The sequence below is a fragment of the Panthera uncia genome, chromosome X (genome assembly GCF_023721935.1).
Source record: "Panthera uncia isolate 11264 chromosome X, Puncia_PCG_1.0, whole genome shotgun sequence".
Classification (NCBI taxonomy): domain Eukaryota; kingdom Metazoa; phylum Chordata; class Mammalia; order Carnivora; family Felidae; genus Panthera; species Panthera uncia.
In genome coordinates, this window is record NC_064817.1 from 55,207,056 (window position 1) to 55,226,004 (window position 18,949).

The window sequence follows — 18,949 nt, forward strand, 5'->3', positions numbered from 1 at the left end:
AGACCCAAAAGTTATCTTCCTTTCTTTTCCTCCTGCTCCCACATGGCCTCAGGTGGATGAGGAGAGCCTGGCCACTGTTCTCCCTCCTGAGCTGGAGCTGTTGCCCAGGCCAGTCACAGGGGCTCCCATGAAGAGTAGGGCGTAGATGGTGCCTCTTCATCACTCCCAAGTCGCCCTCTCGCCATTGCCTTCACTCATATACACATCTTGAAATGTAAGCCCGGTGCGTTTTCCCTTACCCTGAGGAAGATGAGTCTGAGTAATTGTCCTTATTCATCACGACTTTCAAACCCAAATGTTACGAAAGCGTGTTTGTGTAAGTTTAACCTGTTGTAATTCTGGTTGTATAGAAACATAACAGTAATCATACGTTACTTCCGGCCTTAAATGGTGGTAGTCAAGACTGTATTTTCACTCAGCTGTTTCTACTGCTCTCGTGTTGCATCGCACATTCTGCTTAACACTATCTAAAATTGCTCACTTTGCAGTTTCCCACTAGCCCCTCATTCCCTGATCTTCTCTTCTGTTCAGCCACGAGTTTATCTGCTCTGAATGCTTTCAATTCCGTTTTGCCTCTCTTTCTCCAAAACCCTCTTCAATCAGCCTTGCTTGTTTGCTTTAAAAAAAAGAAAACCCACAAAGTAACACCAATGTGGGGTTTTTGTTAAACGCAACATGTTCATTTGGAAATAATAAAGGAGAAATAAATTACCTAGAGTTAAGTCCACCATTCAGAAAGAACCAATCGCTGTGAACATGTTGGTTTGTTTCCTTCAAATCTGCAGTGTGATATGTGTGTGTGTGTGTGCATGTGCACACAAGCGTATATAGACACACTTTATTTTAAAGTTTTTTAATATTTATTTTTGAGAGAGACTGTGAGAGCAAGCAGGGGAGGGGCAGAGAGAGAATAGTTTTTGAAAACGTGATTTTTAAACAGCCGCGTAATATTTCTGCCCTTCGCCAGATTTTTAGAGAACTCTTTCTTACTTCTCCAGCCTGTTGTCTGTCAGTTCCTCCTGCCCTCCTGTCACTGAAAAGTCCATTTGCTAAATCCCTGTTCTCTCCAGGACAGGGAAGAGGGAAGGGATCTATAATTTATTGAATACCAGGCATGGGGTAAGGAGCTTACACATACCTCTTCATTCTCCCAACAACCTTAGGAGGCAGACATTATCACCCATGTTTTATAATTGAGGAAACCAAGGCTTAGAGTGATTAAATAATCTCTTGAAGTTACTCACCTAGCAGGTGGTGGAGCCAGGACTCAAACCCAGGATGTTTTGTTCCAAAGCCCACGTTTTTTCACCACACCATTTTGCCTCATAGCATCATCCTCTGATGAGCTCATAAACGATTAACCCACTACATGCTCTTGTTGGAATTGCAATTCCTTTATCCCGTTTCCTGTTAGATGTCTCTAAGCCAGTCAAAATTGAACAGGTACGAAGCCCCAGGTCTGAAAACAATAAGGCAAGGCTTAGAAGACACTAGGTTATTGAGCAGAAAGGCTGTCGGGACATAGAATTGCCCCATAGCTTTGATGCTTTTCCACTTCAGGCTTCAGATCATATACATCAGATGCCTCTCTGCTAGAATGAGCAGCATTTGAAAGATTCCCAAAAACCTGTGCACAAAGCTGTGTCAAACTATTTTCTCTTTAAATGGATTGCTCTGCATGACCTTCTTCTGCAGTGAATGCTCTAAAGGGGAGTTCTGTATTTCTTACTCCCTTTTCCTAAATAGAAGCTAAGTTGTACATTTGTGCCACAGCCTCCTGATTTGTATGACACCAACACATCCCTCAGTATGTCTCGGGATGCCTCTGTGTTTCAAGATGAGAGTAATATGTCTGTCCTGGACATTCCCGCTGCTGCCACTCCAGAAAAGCAGGTGACACAGGTAGGATGTTCTTTTTCTCTTCATGACATTGGTGATATGCTTTGGTGGGGAGTGGGAGAATGGTGGTGATATATGACATGTATCATGGATGATTAGGCCCTTTTGGCCCTAAGAATGAAGCCTTACCAATGTGATTTCAAGGCAGGCTGGTGGCAGGTCACATGACTTGCGTTGTCTTCTGTCTGCCCCCACGGGCAGAGTCAGGCACAACAGAACTTCAGGGAAGGCACAAGTATGAAAAGTGTATGAGGCATCAGAGCAACCTCACAGGTGACTAGAAAGACCAACTAACTGCATTCAGAGACAGAGTTCAAAATAATTGGCCCTGCTACTGTACTGTATGTATGCTAAATCTAAATTAAAATTATTTATGAAATTCAATTAAATTTGAGAGATTGGCCTGTTCTAGAGGTGTCAGAAGATACTCCTCTTCTGAAGCCAAAAATCTTACCGGCTATATCAGCTGACCTCAGTCAGGAGATTTGTTCCACTGGAGAGTACAAAACCCAGGACAGTTTTTCTGTCCCAGAGAATCTGACAGAAGCTGAGGAAAGCTTCAGTTAGGAAGGAAGAGTCTCCTTGTGATGATACAGCAAGAGTAGACCAAGGACCTTCCTATTCTTTGAGTCTGTTGTTGTTGTTGTTGTTGTTGTTGTTGTTTTAACTCTACCAGTGATTTCCAAAGAATGAATGGGACGAAGCACACATGCCTTGAGCTATGTAAACAGCCCCCACTAGCTGTGCGGTTGGCTGGGATATCAGGGAGGAGCATCCGTCCTGGGTGAGAGCCTTTGGTTAACTCCTCCTACAGGCACGTCCCTCAATGATGTGCTATTTGTGTTCCTTACTCAGATGCGCCAGGGCCGAGGTAGGCTGGGCGAGGAAGACTCTGATGTAGATATTGAAGGGTATGATGATGAGGAGGAGGATGGGAAACCTAAGACTCCAGCCCCAGTGAGTATGCTTACAGAAAGCTTATGGTTACATTATGCCCTTATATGATAGGAGCCCCACTAGTACAGGGCAGGCAAATCCCAGGGTGATACCAGAGAGTCTCCATAGTGAGGCCCAATCCAACTTTAATCCTTGGAATCAGCTAAACCAATCTATCCACCACAATTACTTAACTTCTTGTGAGGCAGCAAGGGTGGTGCTGGTGGTGGCTTGTGGTCTCTCACTCGGTCCCTTGATGGGACTTTGACCCCAACTGGTCTTGTTCAGGAAGGTGAAGATGCAGATGGTGATCTCGCAGATGAAGAGGAAGGAACTGTGCAGCAGCCTCAAGCCAGTGTCCTGTATGAGGATTTGCTTATGTCTGAAGGAGAAGATGATGAGGAAGATGCCGGCAGTGACGAAGAAGGAGATAATCCTTTCTCCGGTAAGTCGTGTTCCTTGGTTTCTGTTCTGGGTAGCTCACCGTAGCACCCTGAGGACTGGAGAGGAAACTCCCAGCCACATACGCTCTTACCAGAAGCTGCTCTTTTCTTGCAGTCCCATTACTAGACTCAGAGGACTGAGCACTCACTTGTAGGATTACATTCATTAGCCTTAGAGGAGGTGAAGAGGTATAACCTAGAGAGTGAAAAAGACGACAGTGGGAAAGGCAATGCCTGAGTAACATCTGTGAGTTGAATACTTGACGAAGATGGGAAAGAAGTATTATATTCGTAACAGGGAAGGAAAATAAGAAAGACCCCGCTTTACTCAACCAAAAGAAAGAATGAGATCTTGCCATTTGCGACAACATGGATGGACCTAGAAGGTACTATGCTAAGTAAAATAAGTCAGAGAAAGACAAAATACCATATGATCACTCATGTGCAATTTAAGAAACGAAACAAAACAAACCAAAAAGAGCTGAAACAGACTCATAAGTACAGAGAACAAACCGATGGCTGCCGCAGCGCAGCAGGGTGGGGGGCAGGGAAAATGGGTGAAGAGGAGTGGGAGGTACAGTCTTCCAGTTATGAAATGAATAAGTCACAGGAATAAAAGGCACAGCATAGGGAATTAGTCAGTGATACTGTAATAGTATTACATGTTGACAGATGGCAGCTACACTGTGGTAAGCATAGTGTAATGTATATTGTCAAATCACTGTGTTGTACACCCGAAACCAATACAACATTGTATGTCAATTATACTTCAATTAAAAAAAAAATTCCTCTTGGTTTATTTTGTCAATTACTGGCAGTGGCAGAGAAAAAGTGTAGGAGATGATGGGGGAAAAATAACCAAGATTGGACTGCAATGAGAAAAGGAAGTGGTTATTTGGGTCCTGTTTCCAAACTACGGTCTTGCCGATATTGTCCCTAGGCACTCCGAGGTGAGGGATCCACAGTGCCTGTGTGGATATATGGCCGTAACTAGTTTTGGAAGACCAAGCCAAAGATGTTAATTCTGTCAAGCTTATCTCAGGCCCTCCTTCTTTTCACAGCTATCCAGCTGAGTGAAAGCGGAAGTGACTCTGATGTGGGGTCTGGTGGGATAAGACCCAAACAGCCCCGCATGCTTCAGGAGAACACAAGGATGGGCATGGAAAATGAAGAAAGCATGATGTCCTATGACGGAGATGGTGGGGAGGCTTCTCATGGTTTGGAGGATAGCAACATCAGGTAATTGGCAGCAATGTGCTACAGGGCTGTGGCATCAGTGCCCAGCTCTGATGTCAGAGAGCCCAGCATCAGATTAGTTTCATCCAGCAGAGATTTCCTGAGCACCTAGAGTCAGACACTGTGCTAGCCCCTTGAGGATACACAGAGGAGCAAGCCATATCCTGCTCTTGAGGACCTCACAGTCTAGTGGAGGAAGCTGATGCAAACAAAATCATTGGATATAATGTGCTAAGTGCTATAGCATAAGTTAAGTACAAAGTGCCAAGTCACCACTGAGGAGGGAGTACCTCACTCTGCTTGGAGTGATCACGGAACGTTTTGCAGGTGAGGGAACATTTGAACTGGACCTGACAGGCTGAATAGGTGTCTATTAAGTAGAAAAGTGGCAGCAGGTGAGGAAATCCTTAGAGACGGGACAGTATGTTCAGAGGCTCACTGAAATAGAAGAAGGATGTTCTCGAGTAAAGGGAGGTTGTTGGGAGGTTGTTGGCTCCAGAAGTAGCAGGGGATTATATTGCAGAGGACCTTAAATGGCATGTTGAGACATTTGGAGTTTGGGTAATGGGGATCATCACTTCAAGGAAAGGGAAGGTTTTTGTGTTAAATAACTCTAGGGCAATGGTAAGGATTTCAACTGGGATGTGTTAGAAGCGTGGGGGAAAGGAAGGGACATACAAGAGCTGTTGAGAGGATAGATCAGTTGCATTCAGGAGGTAGGGAAGTAAGATATTTCATGAATGGGAATGTCACTGAGCTAGGAAAGAGGAAGAACAGGTATTAGATGAGGTGGGAAAGGAGGAGAAAATGAATTTGTCTTTGGATACGTTAGATTTAAGACACGTCAGATACATCTAGCCAGAGGTATGCAACAAGCAGTTAGGGTCTTTATTGACTCATTAAGCAAATATTTATATCACAACTTAAAGAGCAAGTAAGATGCGGTCCCTTCCTTCAAGGAGTTCAGGCTACTGGGAAACTTAGAGCAGGTAAATAGACAATCGTAGTGTGACGTGAAAGTGCTGTGACAGGTAACCACAGGGTTTTTCTGGGACTTGGGTAGGATTGGGGAAGGGGAGCCACTTAGAGGAGGAAACTGAGCTAACTCAGACTAGGAATTTAGCTAGGTGAAGAAGAAAGCAAAGGGCACTTCAGAGAGCCAGAACAACATAGGAGGCATGAAACAATTCTAGAGAATGCAGGCAGCTCCATGGCTGGAGCTTTTGATCCATGATCCATGTGATGGAACCGATTTAAAGAGGTAGGTAAGGATCAAATCATGACGAGTCTGAAAGTTTGGGGCAGACACTGAACGAGAGGTAGTAGCAGATCTACATTTTGGAACGATTGCTCTGTACCCCAAAAGAAATGCAAATGGCCCATAACTGTGAAAAAAATAATGTTCCTAAGAACCAGAGAAAGTCAGTGAAACCACGAAATGCAATATTTTGCCTCTAAGATTGAGAGATGAAAATGAGTGATAATGCCCAGGGTTGGAAGAACGTGAGGAAAAACATACCATGGTGGGTGTGAGAGAGGTATAGCAATTTATCCTTATAAACCAAAAACTTTAAAAAATGGGCATTCCCTTTGGCCCCCATCGTTCCATGTCTAGGAAGTTATCCTATGGCAATAATAAAACACCTTCATCAAGACACTTGTACAAGGAGTTTCATCACAGCACTGTTTTTAATAGTGGGAAAGTTGGAGACAGCTTAAATAGCCTGGTGAGAGACTTGTTGCATAAACCCTGTTACAGCCGTATAGCAGAACACCATACAGCTATCAAAATGATGCTCTAGATGTATGTTTATTGATGTGGAAAGATGGTCATTATAATCACTAGTGAAAAAAGCAGATTCCTAAAAGACCTTGTAGAGTATTCCAATTTTGTCAAGTAACAAAATGGTTAAGCATCTAAGTGAAGTACACAGAAAAAAAATTTGGAAGGTCATATACCCTAGTAGATTATCTCTGGGTGGTGGAGTTCTTGATGACTGTTTCTCATTTTTTCTGGTATTTACTCTGTCTTTTTTAAAACCAGTGAACATGCATTGCTTGTGTGATTTTTTTTTAAAGTAAAATTAAGAATAAACAAAAAATAAAGAGCACTCTGGCGGAAGTGTGAAGAATTCATTGGAGGAGAGCAGGACTGGAGGCATGAAGACTGAGTTCAGTGGTGCAGGCCAGAGAAAACAAGGGACTAAGCTAAGGCAGGCAGAGTAGAGGTGGAAAGGAGGGGACAGAGAGAAGATCTGTTGAAGAAGTAGAATCTTCAACACTGTTGACTAATTAGAAACACAGATGAGTGAAGCTATAAATGGTACATGAAACCATGAGGCTGTGAGAACATGTATGGCCCCGTAAGCTGGCAGTGTGGTGTTTGGGCACGCTTTATTTCGGGTTCTTAATGTATATTGAAGTTGGCAGGGCGATGTTTTGAACGGGATCGTTTTCCTCTTGGGGACCTGTAGAACAGTCCAGAATGAGTCATTTTAGTGTCCAGGGGAGGTGAGATGGGCTGATCCCTCAGTGGCACCGAGAACAGGACTGGTCATCTAGAGGATGGTTCCCGAGCTTGAGAGGTGACATGTTTCTCTTCTCAGTTATGGGAGCTATGAGGAGCCTGACCCCAAGTCGAACACCCAAGACACAAGCTTCAGCAGCATCGGTGGGTATGAGGTATCAGAGGAGGAAGAAGATGAGGAAGAAGAGCAGCGCTCTGGGCCGAGTGTACTAAGCCAGGTCCACCTGTCAGAGGACGAGGAGGACAGTGAGGATTTCCACTCCATTGCTGGGGACAGTGACTTGGACTCTGATGAATGAGGCTTCCTTTGGGCCTCCTTGGTCAGCCTTTCCTGGTCTCCAGCTTAGGCGGTTCACCTTCCCTGATTTGTTTATGATTATATGGTGTCTGATCCTGAAATCACTGGATTAATTTATTAAGAAATAGTAAATCATAATAAGTCACCTCTTCTGATCTTCTTGGGGCAGTGCCACACTGTGATTTAAAACCAAGCAACCCCTTCTCCCCTACCACTGACAAAAGGAGAGCAATCTTTTCTGCTTCCAGCACCCTCCTTTAGCTCTACTTACTGCTCTCGGTACCCCTTTTCCCTCAGGAAGGAGGAGAAATGATGAAAGGAATAACAACTTTCTGTCCTCTTGGTGTCTTCAAAATTTGCCAAGCGTGCTGTCATCTCCGCTTTGTAATTTGCAGGCTGGAACGGGTGACAGCCCCCTTGCTGGGACAGAGAATTGGGTTCTGGTGGGCTCTGCGCCCCAGTAAACACATAAACCTATCGGACAGACTGCCCGTGGCTTTATTATTTATTCGATTATATGATGAGGCAAATGGCTACCGATCTTTGAAACGGCCTATATGTCAGAAATGATCCGTTGCCTTGTGAATGTGTTCTGTCCCCCTCCTCCCCAGGGGAAAGGGTTCCTTAGGGCAAAGACTATGTCTTCTGTTTCTTTTCATGCTTAGAACATGGGCCTATGCATAGTAGGTATTAGGTAAATGTTCCCAGAATCATAACATCCTCAAGAAATTTGTTATTGAGCGTCTCCTCCATGACAAGAACTCTGTCAGATCCTTAAGATGTAAAGGTAAAGACGACACGTTGCTTTTGCCGGAAGAGCTCGCCTTCGTGTTGGGGGAGGGGGAGTGGAATTCAAAGCATGTTTATAAATCCTTACAGTGCTCTGCGATGAGTGCAATTAAGAAGCTAGACACAAAGTATAGGGGAAAACAGAGGAGTAATCATGTTCGGAAAAACCAGGGAAGTCTTCCTAGAGGTAATTTGTAAGCTGACGGTTGAAGAATCAGTAGGAGCTTGCCAGATAAAGAAAAGTCCAGGCAGAGTGTAACATGAAGTGAAAAGGCCGAAGTCTAGAGATAGCAAAGTGTGTTCCTAGATTGATTGATTGTGCCTGCCTTGTCCCAGAAAGGATGAGAGGTGATTTATGCTGGAATGGCTAGAGATGAGCCTGAAAGACGCAGGAAGCAGATCCTTGACGATAATAAGTGTGATTTATATATTATGGGAAATGATGAATTCTGGTGGGATGATTGAATCAGATTTGTGTTTTAGAAATTTTCTGTACATTGGATGAAAGAAATTGAAGAACCATATGTAACAGACAATTGTGACCCCATTTTTGTAAAAGCCCAAACCACGTGTGTATTTATGTGTGTGTATATACTTGTATATGCAAAGGAAAAGGTTTGAAAGGAGGTATGCTAAACTGTTCACAGTGATAACCTCCGGGTATTGGGATTGGAGGGGAGGGGGCAATATAGCTTTATGTATACTGGGAAGGTATTGTGCTTTTATTTCTGGATTGCCTAAAATTTTTTTATGAGTATGTACTATTTTTCTAATAAAGTTTAAAAAAATCCAGCAATAGTGTGGAGAGTGGTTTGGAGGGGGACAAATCTCGTTCAAGCAAGGGGAAATGGAGCCCAGTGTAGAGCCGTGACATTAAGATAGGGAGGAGGGGCATGAATTTGAGAGATCTTCAGGGGAGCAGGCGGTGCAGAATCAACAGGACTTAATGACCAGTTGGCATTCAGAGGCAGAAGAAGAGGAATGGAAGATGACAGAATTTTGGTTTGGGAGATTGGGCGCGGGTACATGGTATTCATTCATTTGTTCACTCAACATTTATCAAGCCCCCTGTCTTTATCAAGCAGTGTGTCTGATGCTGATACAAAAGTGAGGTCTAGTTTCTGATTGCAAGGAACTTAAGGTCTATAATGAGACACAGACCTGTAAATAAATAAGTTTAATAAGACATGATCATTGCAATAAATACTTAAGGATCTGTGGTGACAGGAAGGAGTTTCCAACTCTGCTTGTGGAGTAAGGATGGGAAGGTTTCACAGAAGAGACCTTTGAGATGGATCATGAAGAGTAGGTAGGAGTTTGCCAGACAGAAGGGAGCAGAGGGGAGAGGGCATTCTTGGCAGAGGGAGCAGTGCTTCGGGGCATGAAGTTGCACGGTCTGTTCATGGAACAATTAGTTGAGGATGGGTGGAGTAGACGGAGCATGTGTAGTATAGTCATTACAAATCTCAGGATCAAATGTTCGTTTTGTTTTTATTTTTTTAATTTTATTTATGTGTTTAATATGATTTGGCAAATTGGTTTACATACAACACCCAGCACTCATCCCAACAAGTGCCCTCATCAGTACCCATCACCCATTTTCCCTCTCGCCCCCACCCCGTCCACCCTCAGTTTGTTCTCTCTCTCTCTCTCTCTCTCTCTCCCTCCCCCCCCCCTCTCTCTCTCTCTCTCTATATATATATATATATATATATGTATGTATTCTTTTTTTTGCTGTTGTTCTCTATATTTAAGAGTCTTTGTGGTTTGCCTCCCTCCCTCTCTATAACAATTTTTTTCCCCTTCCCTTCCCCCATGGTCTTCTGTTAAGTTTCTCAAGATCCACATATGAATTTTTTTTAATTTAATTAAAAAAAATTTTTTTTAATTAAAAAAATTAATTTTGAGAGACAGAGACAGAGCACAAGTTGGGGATGGGCAGAGAGAGAAGGAGACACAGAATCCGAAGCAGGCTCCAGGCTCCAGGCTCCAGGCTGTCAGCACAGAGCCTGACATGGGGCTCAAACTCACAAACCGTGAGATCATGACCTGAGCCAAAGTTGGACACTCAGCCAACTGAGCGACCCAGGCACCCCTTATTTTTTTTAATTAGAGAGAGTGCAAGCAGGGGAGAGGGCCAGAGGGAGAAAGCGAGAATCCCAAGCCAGCTCCATGCTCAGCACAGAGCCCGACACAGGGCTCGATTCCACCACCCAGGGATCATGCCCTGAAATCCAGAGTCAGACCCTCAACCACAGACACTCAGGTGCCCCCAAATGCTCATCTTAGATCACGCTGGCCACAGTGTGAAAACAGATGGACCAGGGAGGGTGGTTTGATGCCAGATGAGATGATGAAAACAAGTTGGCCGAGGCATTGGCAGTAGGGGTGTAATGAGAGGGACACTTTGGTGACTGCATAATGGAAAGTGAAAGAGTGGAAGCTTGGTTTCTGACTTAGGTGACTGGGTAAGTGGTGATACTATTCATAGGTTGAGGGTGGAAGGTCAGAGAAAATCAGTAAGTTTGGTTAGAAGCATGTAAGTTTAAAGGAAAATAGGTAGAAAGCTTAGGGTTTGTGTAACCTCGGGAGCAGGTTAAGATCACCCAGGACACGTGTTGAGTCAGAAGAGCATGGACAACAGAATTCTGGTGAAGACCAGTATTTAGGTGTGGTCAGAAATAGAAGGAAAACTGGAAAAGTGGTACTTCTCAAACCAAAGAAATTTTTTTTTTTAATTTTTTTTTTCAACGTTTTTTATTTATTTTTGGGACAGAGAGAGACAGAGCATGAACGGGGGAGGGGCAGAGAGGGAGACACAGAATCAGAAACAGGCTCCAGGCTCCGAGCCATCAGCCCAGAGCCTGACGCGGGGCTCGAACTCACGGACCGCGAGATCGTGACCTGGCTGAAGTCGGACGCTTAACCGACTGCGCCACCCAGGCGCCCCTCAAACCAAAGAAATTTTAAGGGGTGGTGGAGATCACATGGGTGCCACAGAGAGGTGAAGTCACAGGAAGCCTGAGCGAGAGCCTTTGGCTTTGGCAACTTGGAGGTCCCAGGAGACCCTAGCTAGCAAAAGCAGTTGTAGAGTAGTGAGACTGGAAGCCAGCCAGCAGTAGGGTGGGGAGCAGATGGAAGATGAGGGGAGTGACACTAGAGATCATAGACTACTCTTAAAATTTTTTTTTTATGTTTTATATTTGAGAGAGAGACAGAGAGCACATGGGGGAAGGGCAGAGAGACAGAGACAGAATTGGAAACAGGCTCCAGGCTCCGAGCTGTCAAGACAGAGCCTGACGCAGGGCTTGAACTCCTGAACCATGAGATCATGACCTGAGCCGAAGTCAGATGCTTAACCGACTGAGCCACCCAGGCGCCCCGAGGTCATAGACTACTCTTAAGAAGCTGGGCTGTGAGGGGCACCTGGGTGGCTCAATCGGTTAAGCATCTGACCCTTGGTTTCAACTCAGGTCGTGATCTCAGTTTGTGAGTTCCAGCCCCACATCGGGCTCTACACTAACAGTTCAGAGCCTGCTTGGGATTCTCTCTCCCTCTCTCTCTCTCTCTCTCTGCCCCTCCCCAGTTCTTGCTCTCTCCTCAAAATAAATAAAAATAAACTTAAAAAAAAAAGAAGCTAGGCTGTGAGGCAGAAAAGGGGGAGAGTCTTAAAATTGGAAAGTAAGTACACATGCTTCTATAAGCTTGGGGGAGAAAGCAATAGAGAAAGGGGTTAGGAAAAAAAACACGGGAGAACTGTTGGGAAGCCCTGCGTGAGCACAGGAGGGAATGTTAGGCAGCATGGCTAGCAATCCATTCTGTGGAAGCGGTCTCTTTCTCCTGAGAGAGCAAAGGATGGATGTAGTTTTGTTTTTTTTTTTTAACATTTACTAATTTTTTTGAGAGAGGAGGAGCAGAAAGAGAGGGAGACAGAATCCAAAGCAGGCTCCAGGCTCTGAGCTATCAGCACAGAGCCCGACGCGGGGCTCGAACCCATGAACCGTGAGATCATGACCTGAGCCGAAGTCAGACACTTAACCGACTGAGCCACCCAGGCACCCCAGGATGGATGTAGTTTTAGATCTGTGTGGAGATAAGGGAGTTGGGAAGTTGGAGAAGTTCCCACCTTCTGGCTTTGTTTGCTCTGTGAAATAGGCAAGATCCTTGCAAAAAATGTGGAAATGGGACAGGAGCTTGAATAACAGTGTTGAACTACTAAAGGGCGGTCATGAAAAACGGGAAACTAGCTACGTGCCTGACAGTTGCACAGAGATTGAATGAGGGCATAGCCCTTCAGTGGGAAAGCATGCAACTGTTAAAAAAAAAAACGAAGAAGATCAATAGGTACTAATGCAGGAAGATATTCTTGAAAAAAATCAGACCAATAATAGGCAATGATGTTTGATTTCATTTGGGGGTATACATCTGTGTGTGCATACTCAAGGAAATGGGGTGGCAAGAGGCACTTCAAGCCATTAGCACCTCTAGCAGTGAGGTGAAGAGGGGGTAGGGCCCCTTATCACCACAAATCCTTCTACTTATATTTAAGTGTTTCTTTTTTGTTCTTTGTTTTCATTTGTGTTTTTTAATGGTCGCTGAAGGAAGTGGGTGCTGGAGCTGATGGGATCCAAAAAAAGGATTGCTGGGTGTTGAACCAGCCCAAATGAGGTTAAAGACGTTGACTTAAAATGGTACCAAGTCATTGTGTGATTTGTCTCCAAAGGTACTTAGCAGCACAGCTGTCAGAAAACATAAGGCAGTGTGGGGTGAAGACCCAGAGATAAGAGAGAGATGGGTGGATTTCCTTACAATCACGATTCCTCGACTGCTCTGCAGCAAGCCCTGTCCTGGGTGCTGAGTACAGTGCTGGAGATGGGCGAGTCCACGCAAGAGTGTGATAAGTGATGAGTATGGTGTCCTGTAAAGATAAAGAGGAGGACATGTAACCCCAGCTCTGGAACAGGGGAAGGCAGACCTTCCCAGAAATGACTGGTAGGAGTAAGCCAGGCAAGGAAGGCATTGGGGATGGGGAATGGGCATCATTCCAGGCAGAGAAAATGGCATGTGCAAAGAGCATGTGACTGTAAATGGGGATGGTCAGAACGCAGTGCACATGCAAGGGGCTGGCAAGAGCTGAAACTAGACTCAGCACAGTCCAGATCACGGAGAGCTTTGTGTGTTTTGCCATTGAGACTTCATCCTAAAGGCAGTAGGGATCTGTGGAAGGACTCGGATCACTTTAGAAGCACTTCGGGATATGGATTGTAGGAGGACGGGATGAAGATGGTTGTGGCAGTCATTTCGGCAAGCTCTGAGTCAGTCGGTTGTAAAGAGCGGACAGTGGACAGAGGTTGAGAGAATGTAGGAGGTAGTATCTATGAGTGACAGATTAAATGTGGGTGATATTTCAGTCAATTGGTCAATAAATCTTGGTTGAGCCTAGTTAGTGGGTGCCAGGCATTATTCTAGGTGCTCTGAATACAGCAGTGAGTGAAACATAGCCCCTTCCCTCAAAGAGCATACAATGTAGTAAAGATAGACAATAAATAAGTAAATAAGGGTGAGAAGTACTATGTAGAAAAAACAAAGTGATATGAGAGGATATGGGGCGAGGATGCTAATTTAATGGTCAAGGAAGACCTTGCTGGGCTGCTGTTATTGGTGTATAGATACGCATGTATTACTTTGATAAAGTTACAATATATATATATTTTTTAGGGGCACCTGGATGGCTCAGTTGGTTGAATGTCCAACTTCGGCTCGGGTCATGATCTCGCGGTTTGTGGGTTCGTGCCCTGCATCGGGCTCTGTGCTGACAGCTTGGAACCTGGAGCCTGCTTTGGATTCTGTATCTCCTTCTCTCTCTGCCCCTCCCCTACTCGTACTGTCTCCTCTCTCTCAAAAAAATAAATAAACCTTTAAAAATTTTTAAATATATGTATATTTTTTAAATCTGAAAAGGTCAGCAACGAAAGAACCACAAAAGATTTTCTAAAAGACTGGCCAGAGAAATAAAACATTAAAAAAGGTGGGGAGGGCGCCTGGGTAGCTCAGTCAGTTGAGCAACCGAATTCGGCTCAGATCATGATCTCATGATTCCTGAGATCGAGCCCTGCATCAGGCTGGCTGCTGTCAGCACAGAGCCTGCTTTGGATCTTCTGCCTCCCTCTCTCTTTGCCCCTCCCCTGCTCGTGCTGTCTCTCAAAAATAAATAAAGCATTAAAAAAAAAAACAAAAAAAGACTGGCCAGAGAGGTATGAAGAAAACAGGTTACACTGTTTTATGGAAGCCAGAGGAGAATTTCAAAGGATAGAGCAGTCAGCAATGTCCACTACTTGCAGAAAGGTCAATCATATAAGGACTGAAATTTGTCCTTTGGACTTGGTAGTTGGTGAGCCTAGTGCAAACAGTATCTTTGGAATGAGTGATGAAACCAGATGGCAAGCGAGTTGAAGAACGGATTGTGAGGAAGTAGACCCAGAGCTTGATTTCATTAAATAATAGCCGTCATCCACTATGCCTGCCTCTGTGCACAGAGCCTTTCTTACCTGACCTCATTTAATCCTGAGCCACCTAGGAGATTGGTATTACTATTCTCATTTTACAAATGAGGAAACATGTTGAGAGGTACAAAGGGTAGACAGATTAAGTACTTGGACTGGAGATGGCCCCTTTTAAATCAAGACCCAGAAGGATGGGTGTTGGATATATATAAGCAGTAGGAAGGGCGCAAACCATGCCTCTGGGCACTGGAGACCCTAACAAGGAGTTTTCTCTTTATCCTAAAAGTAGTGAGAAACTTCAGTGGGAGTGGAGTGGAGCTGGAGAAGGTAACCTCAGGTTTCTTTTTTTTTTTTTTAATTTTTTTTTAAGTGTATTTATTTTTGACAGAGACAGAGTGCAAGCATGAGCTGGGGAGGGGCAGAGAGAGAGGGAGACACAGAATCCGAAGCAGGCTCCAGGCTCTAAGTTGTCAGCACACAGCCCGACACGGGGCTCGAACCCACGAACTGTGAGATCATGACCTGGGCCGAAGTCGGACACTTAACCGACTGAGCTATCCAGGCGCCCCTCAGGTTTCTTTTTCCAAATCTTCAGTCCCTTATCAGTCTAAAAATAGCCAATTTATTTCCTATTGGTAGTGTAAATTTCTTGTGCAGTCCCTGGGTGTTAGGTACCACAGTACATTATTTGCCTCAATAATCTCACTTGTTTCTCCCCCAGCTTTGAAGGTAGTTTGTTCCTAGGGGCACCTGGGTGGCTCAGTTGGTTAAACATCCGACACTTGATTTCGGCTCAGGTCGTAATCTCGAGGTTTGTGAGTTCGAACCCCGTGTCGGGCTCTACACTAACAGTGTGGACTTGCTTGCGATTCTTTCTCTCCCTCTCTCTGCCCCTCTGCCACTCTCTCCCCTCTCAAAATAAACTTTAAAAACAACAACAACAATAATACTGGTTCCTAGGCTCCAGTTCAGCCCTCAGAATATCTAGGGAAGAGGACTGGTGGTCTGGGTATTCTACAGACAGCCCAAGTAATTCTGATCTGAGAGGTTTGGGAAAGTGACCCACCAACATTCCCAAAGTAATGTTAGCCTCTGTATCAGCTGTTCTTAAACTAGTGTACATCAAAGTGGCAGTAGGGGTCGCTTAGTGTAAATTCAAATTCCTGGGCTTGGAATGTGCATTTTCAATTACACCTGCAATAATAATCATAATTGTAATATGCCTTTAATATACCTCAAATACTTTAGTGTACCTTAAAGTAATAATAGCGATAATATTAATAATCTTTTGGTAACTCTACGTGCTTTAGAAGACATATAGAATCACAATTTTTATTTATTTTTATTTTTTTATTTTTTAAATTTTTTTAAAGGTTTTTTTAAAAATTTTTTTTAATGTTTATGTATTTTTGAGACAGAGAGAGACAGAGCATGAATGGGGGAGGGTCAGAGAGAGAGGGAGGCACAGAATCTAAAGCAGGCTCCAGGCTCTGAGCTGTCAACACAGAGCCCGACGCGGGGCTCGAACTCACGGACCGTGAGATCGTGACCTGAGCCGAAGTCGGACGCTTAACCGGCTGAGCCACCCAGGCACCCCTAGAATCACAATTTTTAAATCATCAGGTAAGTAATGCAAATTTTTCCTTTGCTTTTTGGTTCATAATAACTTAATCAAAGTTTTTAAAAATACTAAATTACCTTTAGTATTATGTGTCTCACATGTTATTTATGAGTGTCATGTGCAAACTGTAGCAGCTTATATTATATATAAATTAGAAATTCTGCAAATTAAAAGATGTAAGACTTTGGGGGCAGCGGGATGGCTCAGTTGGTCAAGTGTCCGACTTCAGTTCAGGTCATGATCTCATGGTTTGCGAGTTCGAGCTCTGCATCAGGCTCTGTGCTGACAGCTCAGAGCCTGGAGCCTGCTTCAGATTCCGTGTCTCCCTCTCTCTGCCCCTCTCCTGCTCGTGCTCTGTTTCTCTCTCTATCTCAAACATAAATAAACATTAAAAAAATTTTTAAAAAGATGTAAGACTTTGAAAATCATTTCTTTTGAATTTTACTTATATAGGTTCAGGGTCTCTACATTTTGGGGACTTGAATCGAGTCTTTTCAATCAACTCCATCTTACAACTTTCCAAATTTTTAAAATATCCATCCTGATTTACAATAAAATAAAAATGAACCCTTAAATCCTGTGTTTGTGACTCTCTCACTTATATAATAAGATCTTCTATCAACCGTACACTTGACTCAGTTATCTATAATCTATGTAAGAAATGGTCAAATAACAGAGGAAGCAGAATTCAATTACATTGGAAAGTACGGAATATCAATGATCACAAAACTATTCACTCTTCCTTTGTTTTCTTCTTAAAAAATCAGGAATATTTTAAGGGGAGGAAAAGGCTATATTGGAAAAACGGGAGCAAAAAAATGCTCAAAAGTAGAGACATTATTAAATACTTCAGAAGGAAAAAGAATTTGCAGATGAGAAATGGAGATTAGCTAGGGTGCCAGATCTATGTTGCTTCAGTTTTCCCAGCTGTATATCAGAAGAGAGTATATTAGCAGTAAGTGTATTAGATGCTGTGTATTTTAGACAATGCACTTCCTAAATTTCTTTATCCTAAATTTTGACATTCTGCCTCTCTTTTACAATAATATCAGCATAGTGGTGCTTGAGTGGCTCAGTTGGTTAAGCGTCTGACTTCAGCTTGGGTCATGATCTTGCAGTTTCATGGATTCGAGGCCCGCTTTGGGCTCTGCACCGAAAGCTTGGAGCCTGGAGCCTGCTTCAGATTCTCTGTCTCCCTCTATCTTGCCCCTGCTTTGCTTGTGCTCTCTCTCAAAAATAAATAAATAAATAAATAAATAAATAAATATCAGCATAGTATTGGGCATATATTATGGCCATGAAAGCAAGGGTTTAAGCCGATCTTTTTGTTTTTTTGGCTTCTTCCACAATACACTGGGAGTTTAAGAGAGAACATTTTCATTAGAAAAAAAAGGTGCCAGATTCTCAAGAGGGGTGGTAGTGGGAGGAGGATGTTTTTTAAGCCTCCCAAGTGGTAGGGAGGCCTACCCGCCTCTTCCCCAATCCCTGACTTAGACAATTTGATGAATTTTCCCCAGTATTGCAAAAATTCTTAGGCCTCAGTTCTTAAGTTCAAAACCAACTGATTCCTTATCAACAAGAAAGTTTCACTTTTACCTTTGTTCTATTTGATCAAGCAGCTTTAAATCTATCAAACACCGGTTAAAATCATGAATCTTAACCCATTTGGGGGTATGCACAATTTTGAAAATAGGTCAAATTTTCTGCGACCTCTTCAGAAAAAGATGAATATATACATAAGATTCTGTATATAATGTCAGATGTTTCTTAGATTCCTGGTTAAGAAACTAACTGATGGGGCGCCTGGGTGGCGCAGTCGGTTAAGCGTCCGACTTCAGCCAGGTCACGATCTCGCAGTCCGTGAGTTCGAGCCCCGCGTCGGGCTCCGGGCTGATGGCTCGGAGCCTGGAGCCTGTTTCCGATTCTGTGTCTCCCTCTCTCTCTGCCCCTCCCCCGTTCATGCTCTGTCTCTCTCTGTCCCAAAAATAAATAAAAAACGTTGAAAAAAAAATTAAAAAAAAAAAAAAAAAAAAAAAAAAAGAAACTAACTGAAAAGGGGTGTGGCCTGTTTAAAGTAAATGTGTCTCCAATTTACTCCAATTTACAAATGACATTCAGAAAATTAACCGACAGAGCCACCCAGGCGCCCCTAAATACTCCTAGATCTTAAGAAAGAATCCTAAGCAAGTTACAGGCCAGATTTCCATCTCACAAGAGAAAGAAAAGTTGGAGCAACATATTTTCATTCTCTTGAGGTAAGTTTACAAGTCATTTCACTTTCTTCAACCTTCTACAATGCCAGCTGTAACTCCAGATTCCAATAGAACTTCTTTGTGGACTAGGAGGAAAAAATAACATTTCAACAAAAGCCCACATTTCAGATCCAAATGTGTTGGAAACAGGGTAGTGTGGTGGTTTGAAATACAGGTTTAGGGGCGCCTGAATGGCTCAATTGGTTAAGTGTCTGACTCTTGATTTCAGCTCAGGTCATGATTGCACAGTTCATGGGATCAAGCCCTGCCTGGGGCTTTGTGCTGGCAGCCCAGAGCCTGCTTAGAATTCTGTTTCTCTCTCTCTCTCTGCCCCTCCCCCACTCACACTCTCTCAAAATAGATAAATAAACTTAAAAAATACATTATGAAATACAGACTTAAATGTCATACTGTGGCTTCCACAACTTACTAGCTGTGTGACCTG

At 43.6% G+C, this 18,949-nt stretch overlaps 1 protein-coding gene across 4 annotated transcripts in view; it reads left to right on the forward strand.

The window, feature by feature from the left end:
• Positions 1-8,920, forward strand: part of TAF1 (TATA-box binding protein associated factor 1) — an 82,846-nt gene extending 73,926 nt beyond the window's left edge. For 2 of the 4 annotated variants that reach the window (XM_049643930.1, XM_049643932.1), the window contains exons 35-38: positions 1,774-1,902; positions 3,124-3,280; positions 4,340-4,517; positions 7,121-8,920. In XM_049643930.1, the coding sequence (XP_049499887.1) occupies positions 1,774-1,902; positions 3,124-3,280; positions 4,340-4,517; positions 7,121-7,340 (684 nt within the window). In that variant the 3' untranslated portion in view covers positions 7,341-8,920. The other 2 variants (XM_049643929.1, XM_049643933.1) reach the window with 2 other exon arrangements.
• Positions 8,921-18,949: the final 10,029 nt, after the last annotated feature.